At 40.4% G+C, this 19,466-nt stretch overlaps 1 protein-coding gene across 2 annotated transcripts in view; it reads left to right on the plus strand.

The window, feature by feature from the left end:
- The window catches only part of ROS1 (ROS proto-oncogene 1, receptor tyrosine kinase), a 126,501-nt gene extending 123,248 nt beyond the window's left edge, over positions 1-3,253 (plus strand). For both annotated transcript variants that reach the window (XM_069599148.1, XM_069599149.1), the window contains exon 44: positions 874-3,253. In XM_069599148.1, the coding sequence (XP_069455249.1) occupies positions 874-1,184 (311 nt within the window). In that variant the 3' untranslated portion in view covers positions 1,185-3,253. The remainder of the gene's footprint in view (positions 1-873) is intronic.
- Positions 3,254-19,466: the final 16,213 nt, after the last annotated feature.

Raw genomic sequence — 19,466 nt, forward strand, 5'->3', positions numbered from 1 at the left:
CTCTGCACCCAGCAAGGCAGCTCCTCTCTCTGCTTGGGGAGGTGAATGCAAGGACCGACTAGAGCCAGACAGTTTGGGTTCAAATTCTAGACGTGTGACCTTGGGCAAAGTATTAAGCTCTGTGTCCTCAATTTCCTCATGTGTTGAATGCAGATAGTGCCAGTACTTACTTAATAGGGGAAGAATGAGTTAATATGTGCATATAGCTTAGAATAGTGCCTGGTATGTAATTAGTACTCTATAAGTATTAATAACAATTATTATGATTATATTTCATATCAGTGTTTATTGCCACCTGACATAGATTTAGTTGTCCACCAGTTTATTCTTTGTATCCCCGCACAGAGTGTAAACCCCAAATAGCAACAAATGTGTTTCGTGCACTGCTATATCATCAGTACCTAGGACACAGCCTGGTATGCAGTATGCAGGCAATAAATATTAGCTTAATAAATGATTGAATTCCTTGACCTAAAAAAGTACATCTTTAAAGGTAGATATTTTAGCCAATGTGGCAAGATGAAAGGGTAAGCACTTTATACAAAAAGGGCCATCCTAGGGCCACTTAATTCCCGTCACAAAGACCAGACCTGTGTCACCTGTTATGCAGAGTTACCTCTATATGCTCTTACTGCTTCGTGTATTCCTTTCTTACATAAGCACACGTACCCTTCCATCGCATTTTATTACTTCTGCTCTCCTACTAGCCTGAAGTAGTATCAAGGACAGGGAACATGTCTTTTATCTTTGTGTTCCCTCAGTGGTCATCATAAATGTTTACTGAAGGTGTTTTTCTAGTTTTCACAGAGCCTGGATATTACAAATACAGGAAACCAAATAGATGCTAGAATAATGTTTGTATTTTTTTCACAGATGAAGATGGTCATCCAATTTGTTTGAATTCAGATGACGTTACGTCAGTTGCTTTAATGGAAACCAAGAACCAAGAAGGGTTAAACTACATGGTACTTGCTACAGAATGCAGACAAGGTGAAACCAATTCTGAGGGTCCTCTAGGCTCTAAGGAATCTGAATCTTGTGGTCTGAGGAAAGAAGAGAAGGAACCACATGCAGACATAGCTATCTGCCAAGAAAAACAAGTGGCTTACTGCCCTCCTGGCAAGCCTGGAGGCCTCAACTATGCCTGCCTCACTCACAGTGGATATGGAGATGGGTTTGAGTAATAGCTCTGTTTGGAACATGCAGGGTTGAGATAAACACTCCTCCCATTAAGTGGTCACTGAAAGAAAACCTAGTAGAGTGACAGATGTTGTGGCCTGGTGGTCTGTGACTCCAAATTAACACTGGAAAGTTCCTGTGTTCTAAGTTTGGTTCTTTAGAGCCATTTGGTTTAGGTTGAGACAATCTCCATACCAACAGTCTAACCTTGAGCAGAATTCTGTGGTGAACCTCTGAGCATTTGAAAAGCTTAGAAAGACTAATGAGTCTGGAAATGAAACTGTGATTCTTTGCCCTGAGGTTCCTTAGGCCACTTCCCACCCTTCAGTCTGGGCTCTAAGAGAAACATCTTAGGAAAAAAACACGTACATTCAAAGACCTGGAGGAGGAGAGCAAGTATGCTCAGGGGGCAAGTGAATTACAGATTATCCCAAGCAGGATAAAGGAAATGACTAAATAACTGTACATATACAGAAGGAACCAGCACCCAAGACGCAAGTCATAAAGAAAGCTATCAATACAATACAATGTTGTCCTTAATGACTACTCTAAAATATTTTGGTTTTTTGGAGTCTTGGAACAGCAGTTTCAATCATATTGCAAAGAGGACCATGAAGATCTCTATGTCCTAAAGTTTAGCATTCCATGATCTTTGGATCATATACAAATGACTCTGTGATTTGTGTGCTATTAATATTATAGAAATTAGCTAATATAGAGATTTTTATTTGCCATATCTATTTTCTACATAAAATACTTAAGATTACATTTACTATGAAATTGTCCTTAAAATTAAATATAAATGATAATATCATGTTAATTCAAGCTATATGATTTTCAGCAACCATACAAAATAATAAGTACCTAAATGAGAACTATTTAAAAATTGCTACAGGGAAACACTGATTTAAAGCCAGTCATTCTTTGCAGTTACCCATTTAAATCTGAAAGCCTCAAGCGTTCTAACAACAGATCTAATGAAAGTATTCGATGTGTTATTTAGTTGCAGCATACAGAGTGTTCACAAGACACAGAAAACACTTTGATTATACTAATAGCATTTGCTAAAATCTATTGTGGAAGCAGAACATGGATCCGCTTTGGATCATTTAGTTCATTTTTAAATTTGTCCACTGCCTGAGAACTTGCAGAGATGACAGGCTGTATGGTGAGGTATGCAGGGAGGTCAGTGTGTTTGTTCTGTGGTAAACAGCCCCCAAGTAAAGGTCCAGGATTTATGGCCACTCTATCACACCCTGGGATTTCTTTGGAAGGAATGATGCTAAAGCTGAAACTCCAGTACTGTGGCCACCTCATGCGAAGAGTTGACTCACTGGAAAAGACTCTGATGCTGGGAGGGATTGGGGGCAGGAGCAGAAGGGGACGACCGAGGATGAGATGGCTGGATGGCATCACTGACTTGATGGACGTGAGTCTGAGTGAACTCCGGGAGTTGGTGATGGACAGGGAGGCCTGGCGTGCTGCGATTCATGGGGTCGCAGAGAGTCGGACACGACTGAGCGACTGAACTGAACTGAACTGATCACACCTAGTATCCACTGAACAAGGCAGAATATTTTTCCTCTGATCTTCAGACTCTTTAATGGGCATTGATCATTCTTTTTGTTGGGCCACCATATGACGCCCCTACCCCTGTTGGGGAGTTCCTCTACCTTTGTCTTCAGATGGGGAGCCATGTTCTATTTGCTTCCCTAAGATCTCATGCAATACAAAGGCAGGCAGTGACCCTAGCCCCAGCACTCAGACACACCCACCACAGGCTTCTAATTGAGAGAGAAGGAAGCCAAGAAACAGGGACTCTGTGAGTCATGCCTGGTCATGGTGGCAAGTGGAGTTAGTCTGGCTCCCACAGCGCAGCGTCCAGGGCTAGGGGAGCCAGGAGAGCAAGCCTGGAGCCTGGTGCCTCTGGCAGGCAGACCTGGGGCTTGGTTCTGTTGTCTGCCTCTAGCAGGGGTTCCCTGCTCCATAGCCTCTGAGTTCAGTTCTCAAGCCCTCCCAAGGATTCTGTGACTTATGTCCATATCCTTTTAATAAACGTTTTTCCTTTAAGTCAGCCAGAGTCAGCTTCTGTTTTTTCGCATCTATGACTTTTGCTCTGCCAAAGTAATACAGAAACTTTATTTTGGAATGCACAAAGAAAAGTATAGAAGAATTGGATTTTCAGTATAATACACTTGCATTACAATCTGGATAACAGAGAAATTTACAGAATATCTGAGGAGAAACAGCCCATAAAATATCATGCTTTAGCTAGGATATAAGTGCAAATTATTAGACTTAAAAAAATAATTCATAATAAATGATATTGGTAAAAAAAAATATTGGCCATCTACAACATAAAATAGTGGCTGAAACTGCATAGGAAAATTTATTATAGATCAAAGTAATTGATAAAAATATAAATGGCTGATAATATTGAAAACTGTAAATTTTTTCTGGAAAAATTAGATTTCGTAATCAAGAGGGAATAATTGGCTATAGCTAAAATCAGCACTAGTTAAAATGTGTTATTCACTAAAAATTAACAGAAGAATAAAATCTCATTGATAAATTTTTTTATCTGCAAAAATGACTTGGGAATATTAGACTTGAGAGAAATTATGGCTCCCAAAGGCAGAAGTTATCATTGGTATAAACAAAACAATACAAAGCCAATCAATAACTCTAACCTTAATTTTAAATTGTTCAAGGAAAAGAAACAGTCTGTAAGAAAAATATTTAAGTTGAAAATGAAAAACTTTTTTTTAACGTTGCCAGTTGAATAAAGATTTACCTGGATAACATTAATATGTTGCTATAATTCTGCTGCAAATGCTTTATTCAAAATGTCCTGGAGAAAAGAACCTGTCCTTGATCTCAGATATCCTGTGTTGCTTACCCATCTTGGTTTTCCCTGGCTTATTGGAATGTTCTCACCTATTCTTCTCTGCTTATCTAAATTCCAGACATCCTTTAGGGTCAGCTCATATTCCAACTTGTTGGAAAGGCTTGTCTCTAACTCCCTCCCCTCCTTCTTATCAGAATTACTGCTGCTCTTGTCTTTATGCCTTGTTAACTGGCAATTATGGTATTGTGGTATGGTATTTCTACCTTATTTCTATGTGTTTAATTAACTTGAATAAATTGCAAGCTTTCCAAACTCAGGTGGTATCTTTTAACCCTTTGTATCTTTAATATAAAGTAAGTTTTCATATTTAGTGGGTGAGTTAGCTTTCTCATCATCTTTTTCCAACACATTTCACAAGTTTTCACTTTTAGCTCATAAAAGAGATGCCAGAAGACTGGTATATTGCCAAGAGGGACACTTATGGGAATTCTTTTGATTCTGAGTTATCTGAAACCTAGATATATTACAGAAGTTTGTGGACTGCTTTGAGTTTCAGATCAGACTTAGATGAGCCTGAAATGCTGGAAGTCCTTGAAATGATGGTAAAGGATATTAAAGAAGACAAAAAATTATTTTTCTCCCTCATTGTAAACTCAACTTTTATCCTCAGAATGGCCTTATGGATGTGGAATAAATGTTAAGTTGTCCTTGACTTCCCTTTGACTTTCTCTCTTTGGTAAAGAGGAGCCCATTCAGTTTTCTTTTTCACAGCTGATCAAGGCTCTGGGTTGCCCAAACTAGACGACCTATCGCAATCCTTCTAGGCTTCTTCACAACCAGAAGAAACAAAGGGCCAACATATACAGCCCAAATGCCATTGTATGTAACTCAGAATATTTCCTTTTAGGATTCTTTTTTTCTTCCTCAATGTGAGCTTATTTTCATGGCTGGGTTAATTTCTCTTTTTTTTCCCACTGACTTTTTTGCATATGCTTTCTCTCTTATCATTAAAAATTCCTTGTCTTCCTAATAACTGCGTACAGCCCCTTAGGATGGATACACTGTAGTTTAGTGTCCCCATGTAGAGTCATTCATTCATAAATATTTATTGAATGTTTATTACACAGAAAGCATAGGTGCTAGGAATAGAACAATAAAGCTAAGTCTCTGCCCTGATGGTGGCTATACTCTAGCATTCTAGATGGGGGAGAAGACATAGTAAATAAAAAATAGAAGTGTGTATCACAATACATTAAAAGGACGATACATCATGATCACGTGGGCTTTTTTCCAGGGTGCAAAGACGGTTTAAACATTCACAAATGAGTCAGTGTGATATACTGCATTAACAAAATGACAGATAAACATCATATGATCATCTCAGTAGATGTAGAAAAAGCTTTCGACAAAACTCAGCATCCATTTATGATTAAAACCTCTCAGCAAAGTGAGCATAGAGGGAATGTACCTCAACATAATAAAGACAGTATATTACAAACTCAGTTAACATCATAATCAACAGTGAAAAGTTGAAACCTTTTCCTCTAAGGTCAGAAACAAGACAGGGATGACCACTCTCTCCACTTTTATTCAGAATAGTATTGGAGTCCTAGCTAGAGTAATTAGGCAAGAAAAATAAATAAAAAACATCAAAATTGAGAAAGAAGTAAAACTGTCATTAGTTGCAGATACCACTGTATATAGAAAACTCTGAAGACTCCATAAAAAGACTATTAGAACTAATAAATTCAGTAAAGTTACAGGATACAAAATTAATGCACTAAAGTCTGCCACCTTACTTTACATTAAGAATGAACTATCACAAAGAGAAATTAAGAAAACAATCCCATTTATGACTGCAACAAAAAGAATAAATTAATCAAGGAAGTGAAAGAGCTATATTTTGAAAACTATAAGACATTAACTAAAAAAAAACTGAAGAAGACAAAAAGACCTTGATTAGCCAAAGCAATCTTGAGAAAGGAGAAGGAAGCTAGAAACATCATGTTTCCTGATTTCATACTATATTACAAAGCTATAGAATTAAAATAGTAGTGGTATTGATATAAAACAGAAACATAGATCAATGGAAGATACTAGGGAAGCCAGAAATAAACACAGGCATATATGGTCAATTAATTTATGACAAAAAATGGAGGCCAGAATGTACAACAGGGAAAGGATTGTCCCTTCAATAAATGGCATTGGGAAAATTGGACAGTCATGTGCAAAAGAACGAAACTGGATTGTTGTCTTATATACAACTCCCTTTAGTTAACAAAAGTTAACTTAAAATGGATTAAAGGCTTAAATATAAGACCTGAAACCTTAAAGCTTCTAGAAGAAAATAGGTGATAAATTCCTTGACATGGGTCTTAGCAATGATGTTTTGAATCTGACACCAAAAACAAAAGCAAAATTGAACAAGTGGAACTACATCAAACTAAAAAGCTAACACCATATACAAAAATAAACTCAAAATGGATTAAATATCTAAATGCAAGACCAGAAACTATAAAACTCCTAGAGGAGAACATAGGCAAAACACTCTCTGACATAAATCACAGCAGGATCCTCTATGACCCATCTCCCAGAATACTGGAAATAAAAGCAAAAATAAACAAATGGGACCTAATTAAAATTAAAAGCTTCTGCACAACAAAGGAAACTATAAGCAAGGTGAAAAGACAGCCTTTGGAATGGGAGAAAATAATAGCAAATGAAGCAACTGACAAACAACCAATCTCAAAAATATACAAGCAACTCCTGCAGCTCAATTCCAGAACAATAAACGACCCAATTAAAAAATGGGCCAAAGAACTAAATAGACATTTCTCCAAAGAAGACATACAGATGGCTAACAAACACGTGAAAAGATGTTCAACATCACTCATTATCAGAGAAATGCAAATCAAAACCACAATGAGGTACCATTTCACGCCAGTCAGAATGGCTGCGATCCAAAAGTCTACAAGCAATAAATGCTGGAGAGGGTGTGGAGAAAAGGGAACCCTCTTACACTGTTGGTGGGAATGGAAACTAGTACAGCCACTATGGAGAACACTTAAAAAAGATTCCTTAAAAAACTGGAACTAGAACTGCCTTATGACCCAGCAATCACACTGCTGGGCATACACACCGAGGAAACCAGAATAGAAAGAGACACATGTACTCCAGTGTTCATCGCAGCACTGTTTATAATAGCCAGGACATGGAAGCAACCTAGATGTCCATCAGCAGATGAATAGATAAGAAAGCTGTGGTACATATACACAGTGGAGTATTACTCAGCCATTAAAAAGAATACATTTGAATCAGTTCTGATGAGGTGGATGAAACTGGAGCCGATTATACAGAGTGAAGTAAGCCAGAAAGAAAAACACCAATATAGTATACTAACACATATATATGGAATTTAGAAAGATGGTAATGATAACCCTGTATGCAAGACAGCAAAAGAGACACAGATGCATAGAACAGCCTTTTGGATTCTGTGGGAGAGGGCGAGGGTGGGATGATTTGGGAGAATGGCATTGAAACATGTATAATATCATATAAGAAACGAATCACCAGTCTAGGTTCGATGCAGGATACAGGATGCTTGGGGCTGGTGCACTGGGATGACCCAGAGGGATGGTATGGGGAGGGAGGTGGGAGAGGGGTTCAGGATTGGGAACACATTTATACCCATTTGGGAGGGATTCATGTTGATGTATGGCAAAACCAATACAATATTGTAAAGTAAAAAAAAATAATAATAATAAAATAAATAAAAAATAAAAAGCTTTTGCACAGTAAAACACACACACATACACAACAACAAAATTAAAAAGAAATCTACTGAATGTGAGAAAATAATTGGAATTATAAATGCAATAAAGGGCTAATACCCCAAACCTAGGCTTCCCTGGTGGCTCAGACAGTAAAGAATCTGCCTGCAATGCAGGGGACCCAGGTTTGATCCTGGGTCGGGAAATCCCCTGGAGAAGGGAAAGGCTACCCACTCCCTACTCCAGCATTCTTGCCTGGAGATTTCCATGGACAGAGGCGCCTGGTGGGCTAAATATACAAAGAATTCATATAACTCAACAGCAAGTAAAACAATAGGACGGAGAGGAGAGTGCTAGTGGGGGTCAGATCCTGCAGGCCACTGTATGGACTTCGGCTTTTTACCTGATAGGAAGACACTGGGGGGTTCTGAACATACGAAATGCATGATTTGACTTTGGTTTTAAAAGACTCTTTCCGAGCCTGTGTGAAGAAGGGACTGAGAGTAGGGTGGGACAGAGAGGTAAAAATAGGAAAATCAGTTAGAAAGTTATGATGATTAACCATGAGGTGATGATGGCTTGGCAGGGAAGGCGATGAAACAGCAGTAAAGGTGAAGAAAGTGGTTGATTCTATGTTTCTTCTGAAGGTTCTGCTGATGGATTAGATATGGAGTACCGGAGAAGAAAAGGTTAAGGTTTTAACCTGAGCAGTGGGAGGAACGTTAAGTTACCGCTTATCAGATGGGGAAGACTGAAGGGGAGAAGATTCACTTTGAGAGGTGAGGTGGCAATTAGAGGTTCAGTTTAGGATGTGTTCATATTGAGAGGATTCTTAGAGACCTAAGGGGAGAGGCTGAATACGCAGTGGGAAACGGGATTAAGGAGAGGGTGCTGGCTGCAGAGTTGTCTCATTGACTAGCCACGAGACTGGCCCAGTTCCACCAGCAGTGAGGATAAATAAGAAGGGCTGAAGGCAGAGGCCAAAGTCTTTCCGTGTTTAGACATTCAGGAGCTGAGGAGCGACTAGCAAAGAAGACTGAGAAGGAGGTGTCAGAAAAGCAGCATGAAAATCAAGAGCCCATGGAGTCGTGGAAGTCAAACAAACACAGTGTTTGAAGAAGGATGGAATTATGAACTGTGTCAAACGTTATGGACAGTGACGGTGGCCATACGTCTTAGTTGGCCTGGACACTCCCAGCTCACGCCTTTGTCCCGGATTATTACCCATGTTCATTTCACACTTACAAGTGATCTTGTTCAGACCATAAATTACATGGTCCCCTGTGGTCCCCGGAGGTGTGCTGTTTAGATCATCTTTCAAGAGAACCTGCCTTGCAGAGCATGGCTAATTGACACGTCCAGCTGCTGTACCTTCAGATCTGCTGTGACATTCATGCCAGGTCATGCTTCCCGTGGGCCATTTCCAGCCACTGACTAAACATAGGGGCATACCAGAAATGGGCCATTCTTGCCTGATCTGGACATTATTTGGCCACTGTCTGGCCATTCTGACTTGGGGACTGACACCTGCTCAGTCTGGCTGACACCTACCCGGAACAGCACTGTAGTTCCAGGCTCTCCTCATCCATCCCTCCTGACTCTCTGTTCTTACAGGTTTCAGGCCTGAATTGCAATCTGAAGGTCTTTTTTTTTTTTTTTAACCTACTCTTTCTCTCCCTCCCTTTATCTTTCCCAAACATTTATCCCAACAAATCATTTGCATATCTATTCCTCTTGACATCTGTTTCTTTGAGGCCCTTGACTAATATAGATAGTAGCAGGAACAGCCAAAGAAAACAGGTAGCAAGATGGGGTTTGGGGTCTGGCTCACTCATCACTCAAGGGGCTAAGAGGACCTCATCATGAAGGATATGTGGGGCGTGGACAGTCCTGGGCACAAAGTGGGGGCCCCAAGGGCTAAGGACTTCACCAGTGGTGAATAAGAAAAATGTCCCATGGAGCGTGCGATGATTCAGGCCTTTGAAAGACACAGAGGTGATAATGTCTATGAGAACACTGGATCTGGCTGGCTCTTATTAAGATGCCCTGATTCCCTGAAGAAGGATCATGAGAAATCAAGGTTATGTAACAAATAAAGGCTAAGTGTGAGAGCTAGAGGACGTCTCTGATAGGTTAAAAAGAGAAGTTTATAAACTGTCAAGTAAGAGCAAACACAAGTAAGGGGCAATCCTTGCATGTGAGTGTTACAGAGCTCCAGAGAGGTGGGACTGATCAGTCAAGGTAGGTCTGTTGAGAAAACCTAAGACCCTGAAACTCCGGACTGGGGAAAGAGACTGGATGGATGCCCCCAAGGAATTTGGCTCAGCAGACCCCTCTTACCCCTCCCTGCTTGTCGAGATGGCTCACAGCTCTAATGTCAGAGCCAGCATTCTGTACAGGAAGATACTCCTGTGGCCTCTCTACAGCAAGAAACATGGGCCCCCTCAGGAGCTGCACACATCTCCCCTGAACACTACCAACTTGATAACCAGGTTAAATTCCAGACTAGCCTGGCTTGGGATACACTGGATCTGATAGAGGAGGAAGAGACTACGTCCCAAAGGAGCTACATGAATCAGCTAATACCTAATGGTGGGAGCCGTCTAGTCAAGGCTATGGTTTTCCTGTGGTCATGCATGGATGTGAGAGGTGGACTGTGAAGAAGGCTGAGCGCCAAAGAATTGATGCTTTTGAACTGTGGTGTTAGAGAAGACTCTTAAGAGTCCCTTGGACTGCAAGGAGATCCAACCCAATCCATTCTGAAGGAGATCAGCCCTGGGATTTCTTTGGAAGGAATGATGCTAAAGCTGAAACTCCAGTACTTTGGCCACCTCATGGGAAGAGTTGACTCATTGGAAAAGACTCTGATGCTGGGAGGGATTGGGGGCAGGAGGAGAAGGGGACGACGGAGGATGAGATGGCTGGATGGCATCACCGACTCGATGGACGTGAGTCTGAGTGAACTCCGGGAGTTGGTGATGGACAGGGAGGCCTGGCGTGCTGCGATTCATGGGGTCGCAAAGAGTTGGACACGACTGAGCAACTGAACCGAACTGAACTGAATGGTGGGAGCCAGGCATCCCTGATGGCTTAGTGGTGAAGAATCTGCCTGCCAATGCAGGGGGCATAGGTTTGATGCCTGGTCGGGGAAGATCCCACATACCTGCCACGGGGCAACTAAGCCCATGTGCCACAATTAACGAAGCCCTTGTGCTGAGAACCTGTACTCCACAATGAGAAGCCACCGCAGTGAGAAACCTGAGCACTGCAATGAAGAGCAGCCCCTACTCCCAGTAACTAGAGAAAACCCATACAAAGCAATGAAGACCCAGTGCAGCCAAATAGATAAATAGTTTTTTAAAATGTGTAATAGGGATTGACATACTTGGTGGCTGGCTCACTGCATCTTTGACCTGTGGGGTGAAATGTATCATGGTGTGTGGAAGGCCAGACAACTCTGGAACTGTGCTTCTCCTCTCTTCCCTCCCTTGGCTGATACAGTAAGTTAAAAATACAATAGGATCCCAGGGAATTACAATGATTAGCACCAGCATTTATGTTAGAAGGTCACAGTGTTCATGGCTTCTGTCTTATTTCCTTGTATTTCACCAGAGCTCCTGCAAAAACCACATGGACTCTGGAGAATAGCTATAGTGTAGCATGAGTCAATCAAATACTACCTCCGATTGCAGCTGCCATGCCAGGTGCAGTATCTTTGTTTGTAATATGCTTAGTTGCTCAGTCGTGTCCAGCTCTTTGCAACCCCATGGACTGTAGCCTGCCAGGCTCCTCTGTCCATGGGATACTCCAGGCAAGAACACTGGAGTAGGTTGCCATGCCTTCCTCCAGGGGATCTTCCCAACCTGGGGATTGAACCCACCTCTCCTGCATTGCAGGATTCTTCATCATCTCAGCCACTATCTTTGCTAGAATATATTAATAATGCCTCAAGTACATGGTATGTGTCCTGACATCTGCTTATTAGAGGATCTTAATGGATGCATCACCCTATTGCTGAGAGAAATAAAAGATTATTGAGAGCTGATCTTCAGGTTTATATAGAACTAGCTGATGACCTTGACAAGTGTGTGTAGTAGAATCTGTGCTAGAGTTGGTACAAGAGAAGATGTAAAAGTTAGTGGAGAGAGCAAGAAGATGACTCATTTAAGGCCTGTTGCTGTTTAAAGGTAGCAGAGAAATGTTACTAAGTAAAAAGTGCTGTGCTAAGTCACTCAGTTGTGTTGGATTCTTTGTGACCCCATGGACTATAGTCCTCCAGGCTGCTCTGTTCATGGGAATTCTCCAGGCACAAATCCTGGAGTGGGTTGCCATGCCTCCTCCAGGGTAACTTCCCAACCCAGGGATCGAACTGGGTCTCTGGCATTGAAGCTGTATTCTTTACCAGCTGAGCTACCAGGGAAGCCCAGTAACTAAAAGGAGATGGGGTCAAAGAAGGTTGCTTTTTTTTAAGGCAGGAAATATTGCAGCCTGTTTTTGTATTAACGGAAATGATCCATTAGAGGGGGAGAAATGATGGTGCAGGAAGAGAGAGGACAACTGTTGAAGGGATGTCCTTGAGCAGAAGACCCAGACTGAGGATCCGGATAGAAGCACAGAAGAATGATGTGTGCACGTGTGCGTGCTCAGCCGTTCAGTCGTGTCTCACTCTTGAGGCCCCATAGACTGTGGCCCACCAGGTTCCTCTGTCCATGGTGTTTTCCAGGCAAGAATACTGGAGTGGGTTGCCATTTCCTACTGCAGGGGATCTTCTTGACCCAGGAATCGAACCTGCCTCTCCTGCATTAGCAGGCAGATTCTTTACCACCGAGCCACTTGGGACACTAATTGCCTCCTAAAAGTGACAGAACCTCTCCCTACTCCTTTTATTAAGAGGATTTTTTTTTTTTAACTCAAGCAGGCTTTTAGACTACTTTTTTTCAACTTGTATGTTAAACCTTAGATGAACCTATATTTTAAAATTGCTTTGCACATAATAAAATAAAACAATTAATGCAATAATCTGTGTATTTTTCTCACAAGAGTTGGTGGTACCTGCTTAATGTACTTAATATCTAGTTGCTGCTGCGGCTAAGTCGCTTCAATCGTGTTCGACTCTGTGTGACCCCATAGACAGCAGCCCACCAGGCTCCCCCGTCCCTGGGATTCTCCAGGCAAGAACACTGGAGTGGGTTGCCATTTCCTTCTCCAATGCATGAAAGTGAAAAGCCAAAGTGAACTCACTCAGTTGTGTCCGACTCTTCATGACCCCATGGACTGCAACCTACCAGTCTTCTCTGCCCATGGGACTCTCCAAGGCAAGGCTATTGGAGTGGGTTGCCATTGCCTTCTCCGAATATCTAGTTGAGGGGGTAAAGAACATTAAAGTCAAGAGAGAATGAGATAATCTTTAGGGTTATTGTAACCTTTTAAATCCTGAACTTGTGTCACAAGATATTAAATAATAAATGGAAAATACATGGCATAGACATTAGGTAGCAAGAGTTCTGATACAGGCGAGACCACTCACTGCATCTAGTGTGGAGACAAGGCTTTGTGTAAGAGGGAGAACTTTAGTGCGATGTCAAAGAATTGATAGCATTTGGATGAGAGGGTAGTTAGGTTGAAGGTTTCCTAATAGCACACAAGGGAGGAATTTACCAGGAAGCTTCTGTAGAATATAAGAAAGACATTGCTGAGTATGCTAACCCAGAGGAGCAGTCTAGTAGAATTGTTATGATGATGTATCCTTGAGCTGAAAGCATCTGATGGTGAGCTGGGTGTCCTCTTGGGAACTGTGACAAGACAGATCTAACCTCATTCTGAGCATCCATATGGACATGAGGGCTAGGAAGCATAGAAACTAGATCAGGAAATGAGCAGACAACATGGAAAGCTTTATTTATAATGTCACTTTTAGAACTTTTTTGTTTACAGTAAGTAAGAAGAAGGAGAATAAAGCTTGTGTAATTGAGTTCAAATTAGAAAGTCCTCTAATAAAGAAGTGACAAAAATTAAATTTGCACTCTAAAGTAGCAGCGAAAATGTAGTCAGAAACTTTCATGATCTAAAGAACGTACATTATTAAGTGGTATAATTTTAACTTAATGTCTTGCCCTCGTTGTTGTTCTGTGACACATGGAGTCAGTGGAATCTGTACTTTCTACCTCAGTCTCCTGAGACCCAAAGCCTGTATTAGCCTGCAGCCTGGTATTTTATGATAATGAAGCTTTATTTGTTTTTCAAGTTTTTATACATTTTATTTTTTATCTTTTTATTGGAGTATAGTTGATTTAAAATAGTTTCAATACAATTTATATCACAAACATACAAACCAAGAAAAGGAGATGGTAGTAACTTACCGGTGGATTTAAAATTTTTTCAGTCCTTAAACATCAAATACCCAGATGTCCCAAACTTCAGTGAAAGATGACGGAGCCTATATTATAATTTTTAAAATTTATTAGGGAGTTTGAAACAGTTAAGTGTACAATTGTGAATAAAAATTTCCTTCTCATCAACCCCAAGTGAATATGACTGTATCATGGTTTTCCCTTAGGATACAAGTCTGACACTTCCCTAGACTCTTTTCGTATTCCTTTCAAAAAGTACAAGAATGTGTTTTTAGAAGAAGCCTTTGAACAAGGAGGAACAAATATCATAAGCCCTATTCTTTGTGTTTCTTACCAAATCCGTCAACGCCCTCTGTCAGTTTCTGAGTGTGGAGGAGAAACTGCCTGGGGTAAAAGCAGGATTTCACGCTTCACAAAGCAAGGTGGAAAAATACAAGTAATACGGAACCTTTAGATATATGGGAATGACCTTCCAGATATGTCAAGAAATTCCCCCCAAAAGTTGCTACAATAAAAAAAGTGCTGTTCCCAAATGAGAAAACATCCCATTGTTTTCTGAGATGTATTACACAGTGGGTAAAATGCGCTAGAAGGAAAAAAAAGTAGGATTGTGTCTAGTAAAAATAAAAAGCAGTAACAGAAAGTTTCATTTTTTGTTTGGTTTCCACCCTGTTTCTTGATAATACCATGACTGGCCCAGGGCCAATAATGTCGTTGCCAAAAATAAGGGCAAAGCAGTAATAATGAGAATTAGCAGAAAAATAAATAAGTTCTGACATTCTCATCAGTTATAATGCATGTTCTAAGCAACAGTGTGTTTATATTTTTAAGATACCTGATTTGTTCTTCCTAAGTGAAAGCTATTTTTATGTGAAGTACTCTAAAGAAGCTTCCAAATTATGAGGTAAATAGTGTTTTACTAAATACAAATATAGACTATAAACACATATATTATTTGTACATCTATAAGCTATAAATACATATATGATGTATACCTATAAATACACATATAGACTAAACTATGTACTCGTTAAATAAATGTTGGTAAAAATCTCTAAGTGGTAACTAGATCATTAGTCATGCAACTATTGATTAGAAATAAAAGTTAATATTTTAGTTTTGTTTTTCAAACTTTAGCCTACCTTTCACCTAAACTTCTTATAGGTAATAACAACTGTATACTTATTATACAATTTTGATAGGAAATGGAAATGATAATGACAGAGGAGGAGAGTTTGAACAAAATCACTCTTTAATGAACTAGAAATTTTGGGAGAAAAGTAGGGCTACGGCTTACTAAGAGATTCTAAGGACAAAACAAAGGAACAGAAAATATGCTGCTGTTGTTTTTCTAGATGAAATAAATATTCAATATGATAAAGGAAAGTTGCTTCTGTTTTAGAGGAGCTTAGTTCCATAAGAGTTCACTGGTAGATGCCTGGAAACACTGTAATTTGAGATAGAACATGACACCACGAGTGGAGAACTTTAGATTTTTCTCTTACTGAGTTAAGTCATAAAGTGAAAAAATCCATATAGAGGATGATGTTTTACTAAAGTATTAATTATTCCAGTAAATTCACTATATATATTGCGCTGAACAATGTTTCCCTACACATTTATTCTTCAGTCAAATATTTACTTCTTTTCCCCCAAAGGGGATTTGTCTATTTTCTTAAAGTGAGTTTGGATTAGCAGAATCACCTCTGCTGACTCTCATCAGCCGCTCTGCCTGGATGCGGTGTCTCCACTGGGGCGGAGGTCAAGGCTGGAGACAACTGCGCGCTCCTCCTGAAGGCTGCCTTGCCTTTTTAGGGTATGAGGGTCTCTCTGTGTTTAGGATAACATGATTGACAGCTCTGTTCCAGCTCCAATTAGCACCCTATAATTTATTAGCTTCTGCTTTCAGATTATGCGTTAACTTTACAAATATTCCAACCATGGAAACAGCAGCTATCAAGTGTCTCTTTCCTGATCCAGCCCTCTGGGGCTGGAGTGAAATACAAGGAAAGAGTGATACAGTTGGTCTGTCAAGTGAGAATAATCATTTGTGTCTGTGTCTGAGGGCATGGGGTCTCTGATTTCTCTTTAGGCCTGAATTAGTGATGTGTGTATTGGTAGATAAATAGATTTTATCGTGTGTGCGTATGTGGTATTTGTAGATAAACAGATTCTATCGTGTGAGTGTTGTGTATGTGGTATTTATAGATAAACAGATTCTATCGTGTGGATCCTGTATTTGTATTATGAATTTCATTTATTTATGGGACAGGAAGTAGAACTGGTAATGAGGAAATATGAAATTTATGTTTGCTTTACCCTGTTGTTTAAACGTCAAAACATCAGTTACGTGCAGAGAGCAACTGTAGTAATGATCGTGCCTTTAGGATGCTTTTCCCTTAACTCCAGATTTTAGAAATATGCAACAAATAATGAATAAGTCCTAAAACTCTTGCAAGGAAGAAGGGAATATAGAGAGCAAAGACTTTCACAGATATAATCAAAACATGAATTATCTGCATGCAAATGATCCACAGATTGTTAAAGTAATTTTATAAAGAAATCTTATGTTTTCTGGTTTCGTTTAAAGTCTTTTCAAGTATCTTTCCATTTTTCCTCCATGCTTTGATACCTGGTGAGTTATGTTTAAAAATGCAGTTTATGGAAATGGCATTCATGTGGAAAGCAGCTTAAGTTTTATTTTTAAAAATCTCCACCTCTGAAGTAACCAATCACTAAGTGTTTAAAAAAAAAAGCTTGTTTATTTTGACAGAAGGTATATGGGTGCCTGCATATAAGTACAGGATTTATGATTCTAAGTATTAATAAATGGGAGGTTAAAATTACCTTACGAGTTGTTTCCCCCAGTTTGAAAGGGCACAGAAATGCAGTACTTACCCAGGAAGAGTGGCAAGGGAAGCTTCCAGTCAGGCAGTCTGCGTTCCCAACCCCCACCATCTCTGCCCTCCCTCCCATCCAGGCCTGAATCAATCTTAAGTCATTGCTAGAATTTGCCACGCATTGAAATAGAACTTCAAAGGGGAAATGAGACAAGACGGCAACTCCTATTAAACCAGAGAAGTAGAACAGATAGAGTTCCCTGCAGTTGGATGACTGAGTTCTCAGCCAGAGGGCATTCGGCAACAGGATTACTTGGTAGCGGAGAGCTGTCTCTCCCCTTTTCGTCACCTCTCCCTCAGCGGAGGCCAAGTGCAAAGGAAAAACCGGGGGTAAGGACGACACCAGTGCCAACTGGGATGATTAGAGGAGAATCTCATCTCCTTGAGACCCCCAACTGGGTATAATATATGCAGACACATCATGGTTACCTTTCTCCTGTCATCCCTCCTTTCCTTCAATGTCTTTTTTTCAACTACTAGGGCCTCCTCTAGTCTGCACGGTTTCACGAATACTAGCAAGACAAGCATGAGAATTCATCGTTTACATGACCTGGTAGGCCTAAAAGAATGTTGAAAAAATGTCAGTTAGGGCTACGAATTCACCAAAGTTCCCTCTGAAACTATTACGCAGATCTGAACGATGGGAGTCCCAGGGCTTCTTGCATTTCTACTTCGGGGACGTAAAACATGGAGGGAAGCACTCTGCTCTGCCTGTTCCATGCGCCAGGTCACTGGAGCCCTGCTCATCAGTCTGGAAGGTCTGTTCAGGACTGCCCCGAAGACCAGTTCCAGTGAATGAGTCTCCTCACCAGCAACCTGATATTCAGGTCAGATGCAGCTCAGGAGAGAGGCTTCAGTGATCAGAACCTCATGGCTGGGAAAAGGCTCCCTGTGGGTTTTGATCAGAGATCTTGAGTGCTAACATAGGTGGAGCTCAGGGAAAGCTTCTGAGAGAGGGAAGAGACTACTAGGAAAAGATATCCAGCAGAGAACACACTTGCTGTCTTCATCTGTACGCTCACTGGCAAGTTTTTAAAAGTGCGCTGAAAGGGAATGCATTTTATTTATGCTTGTATACACTGGTGATCAATGCCAATGGAACATGGATTTAAAAAATCACAGAGAAGTCCAAAGTTAATTTTAGTTATTGCTTCAGTGTCCAAACCTCAGACTAACATGCTTAACACAACTCGGTTAGGTTGGGTGTGAAGAGCTTCAGAGCAAAGAAGGCTAAAAATACTGAAATGAATTACTAAGAGATGCAATAATAAGTCCTTCCTAGAGATGAATGGAACTCTGCATCTCGCTGCATGGTCTGCAGGTGGGAGTCTGGACAATGTCCTGTGATATTTCCTTTGAGACCTGGGATTCTATACATTCTAGAATGCCAGTCTTTGCTGCCCTGCCTCTTCATCTTCTGTGGAGGAGAAAGTAAGCCCAAAGTTGAGCATCTCAAGACAAGTCAGAAGTGGATCAACAGTTACTGTTGTGGGTAACAGTGCAGTCTCTGCCCCCTGGATGCCTGGGTTGGCTTCCTGGCTCTGCCACTTACTAGCTATGTGACTGGGCAGATTACTCCTCCTCTGTGAGCCTCTGTGGTAATAAGTACCACACAGAAATGTTGTGAGGTTGAGTTAACCTATATATAAAGCCCTCAGACCAGTGCCTGGAAAAATGATAAACAGTTAATATTTGTTATTGTTATATACAATGCAGTCATTAATGGTTATTACTGACTGCTATCACATCTGGAGAAATATAATCATATAGTACGTTCCATCTGAGCAAAACCAGTAGCAGGTTCTTTAGTGATCACAGTCTACTTAACAGGTACCAAAATGATAGAAGAGATGGGTAACTCTGCTAAGCCATACTCTGAATAAGGTCCCCTAACTGCACCCAACTCTTGAGAATATTATCCAAGATAAATGGTATTTGCCTCTTGTGTTATAATGAAGGAAGAGGAGAATTCCTATGGGCAGAGGAACCTGGCGGGCTACATTCTATGGGGTTGCAAAAAATCAGACACGTTATAATGAAGATCAAGATTTGAATTAATATTTTATGCTTCAACAGCCTTCAAGGGCAATTTTGGAACAACATTAACTCTCTCTCTTTAGGGAAAGAACACAAATAACTTTGGCATCAAGGGAACATAACACCATTAAGTTCTTAATAAATTCTTTTTTTTCTGGCCTAGTTGTATGTTTGGTTTCTTAGCCTAGCTGATCAACGTATAAAACAACCAAGATTTCAAAAACATTTTTAAACTGAGTACTTTACTATCTTAAGAGTGTGGAATCTAAGAAGTAACGATAATTCTCTTTTGGGGAATAATGTGTGTATCTGATCGAATGGTGCACAAGTCGCTTTTCCTATACATCTCTTTTACTTGATGAAAGCTATCAGGTAACCTGGG

Source organism: Ovis canadensis, chromosome 8, assembly GCF_042477335.2.
Source record: "Ovis canadensis isolate MfBH-ARS-UI-01 breed Bighorn chromosome 8, ARS-UI_OviCan_v2, whole genome shotgun sequence".
Lineage (NCBI taxonomy): Eukaryota > Metazoa > Chordata > Mammalia > Artiodactyla > Bovidae > Ovis > Ovis canadensis.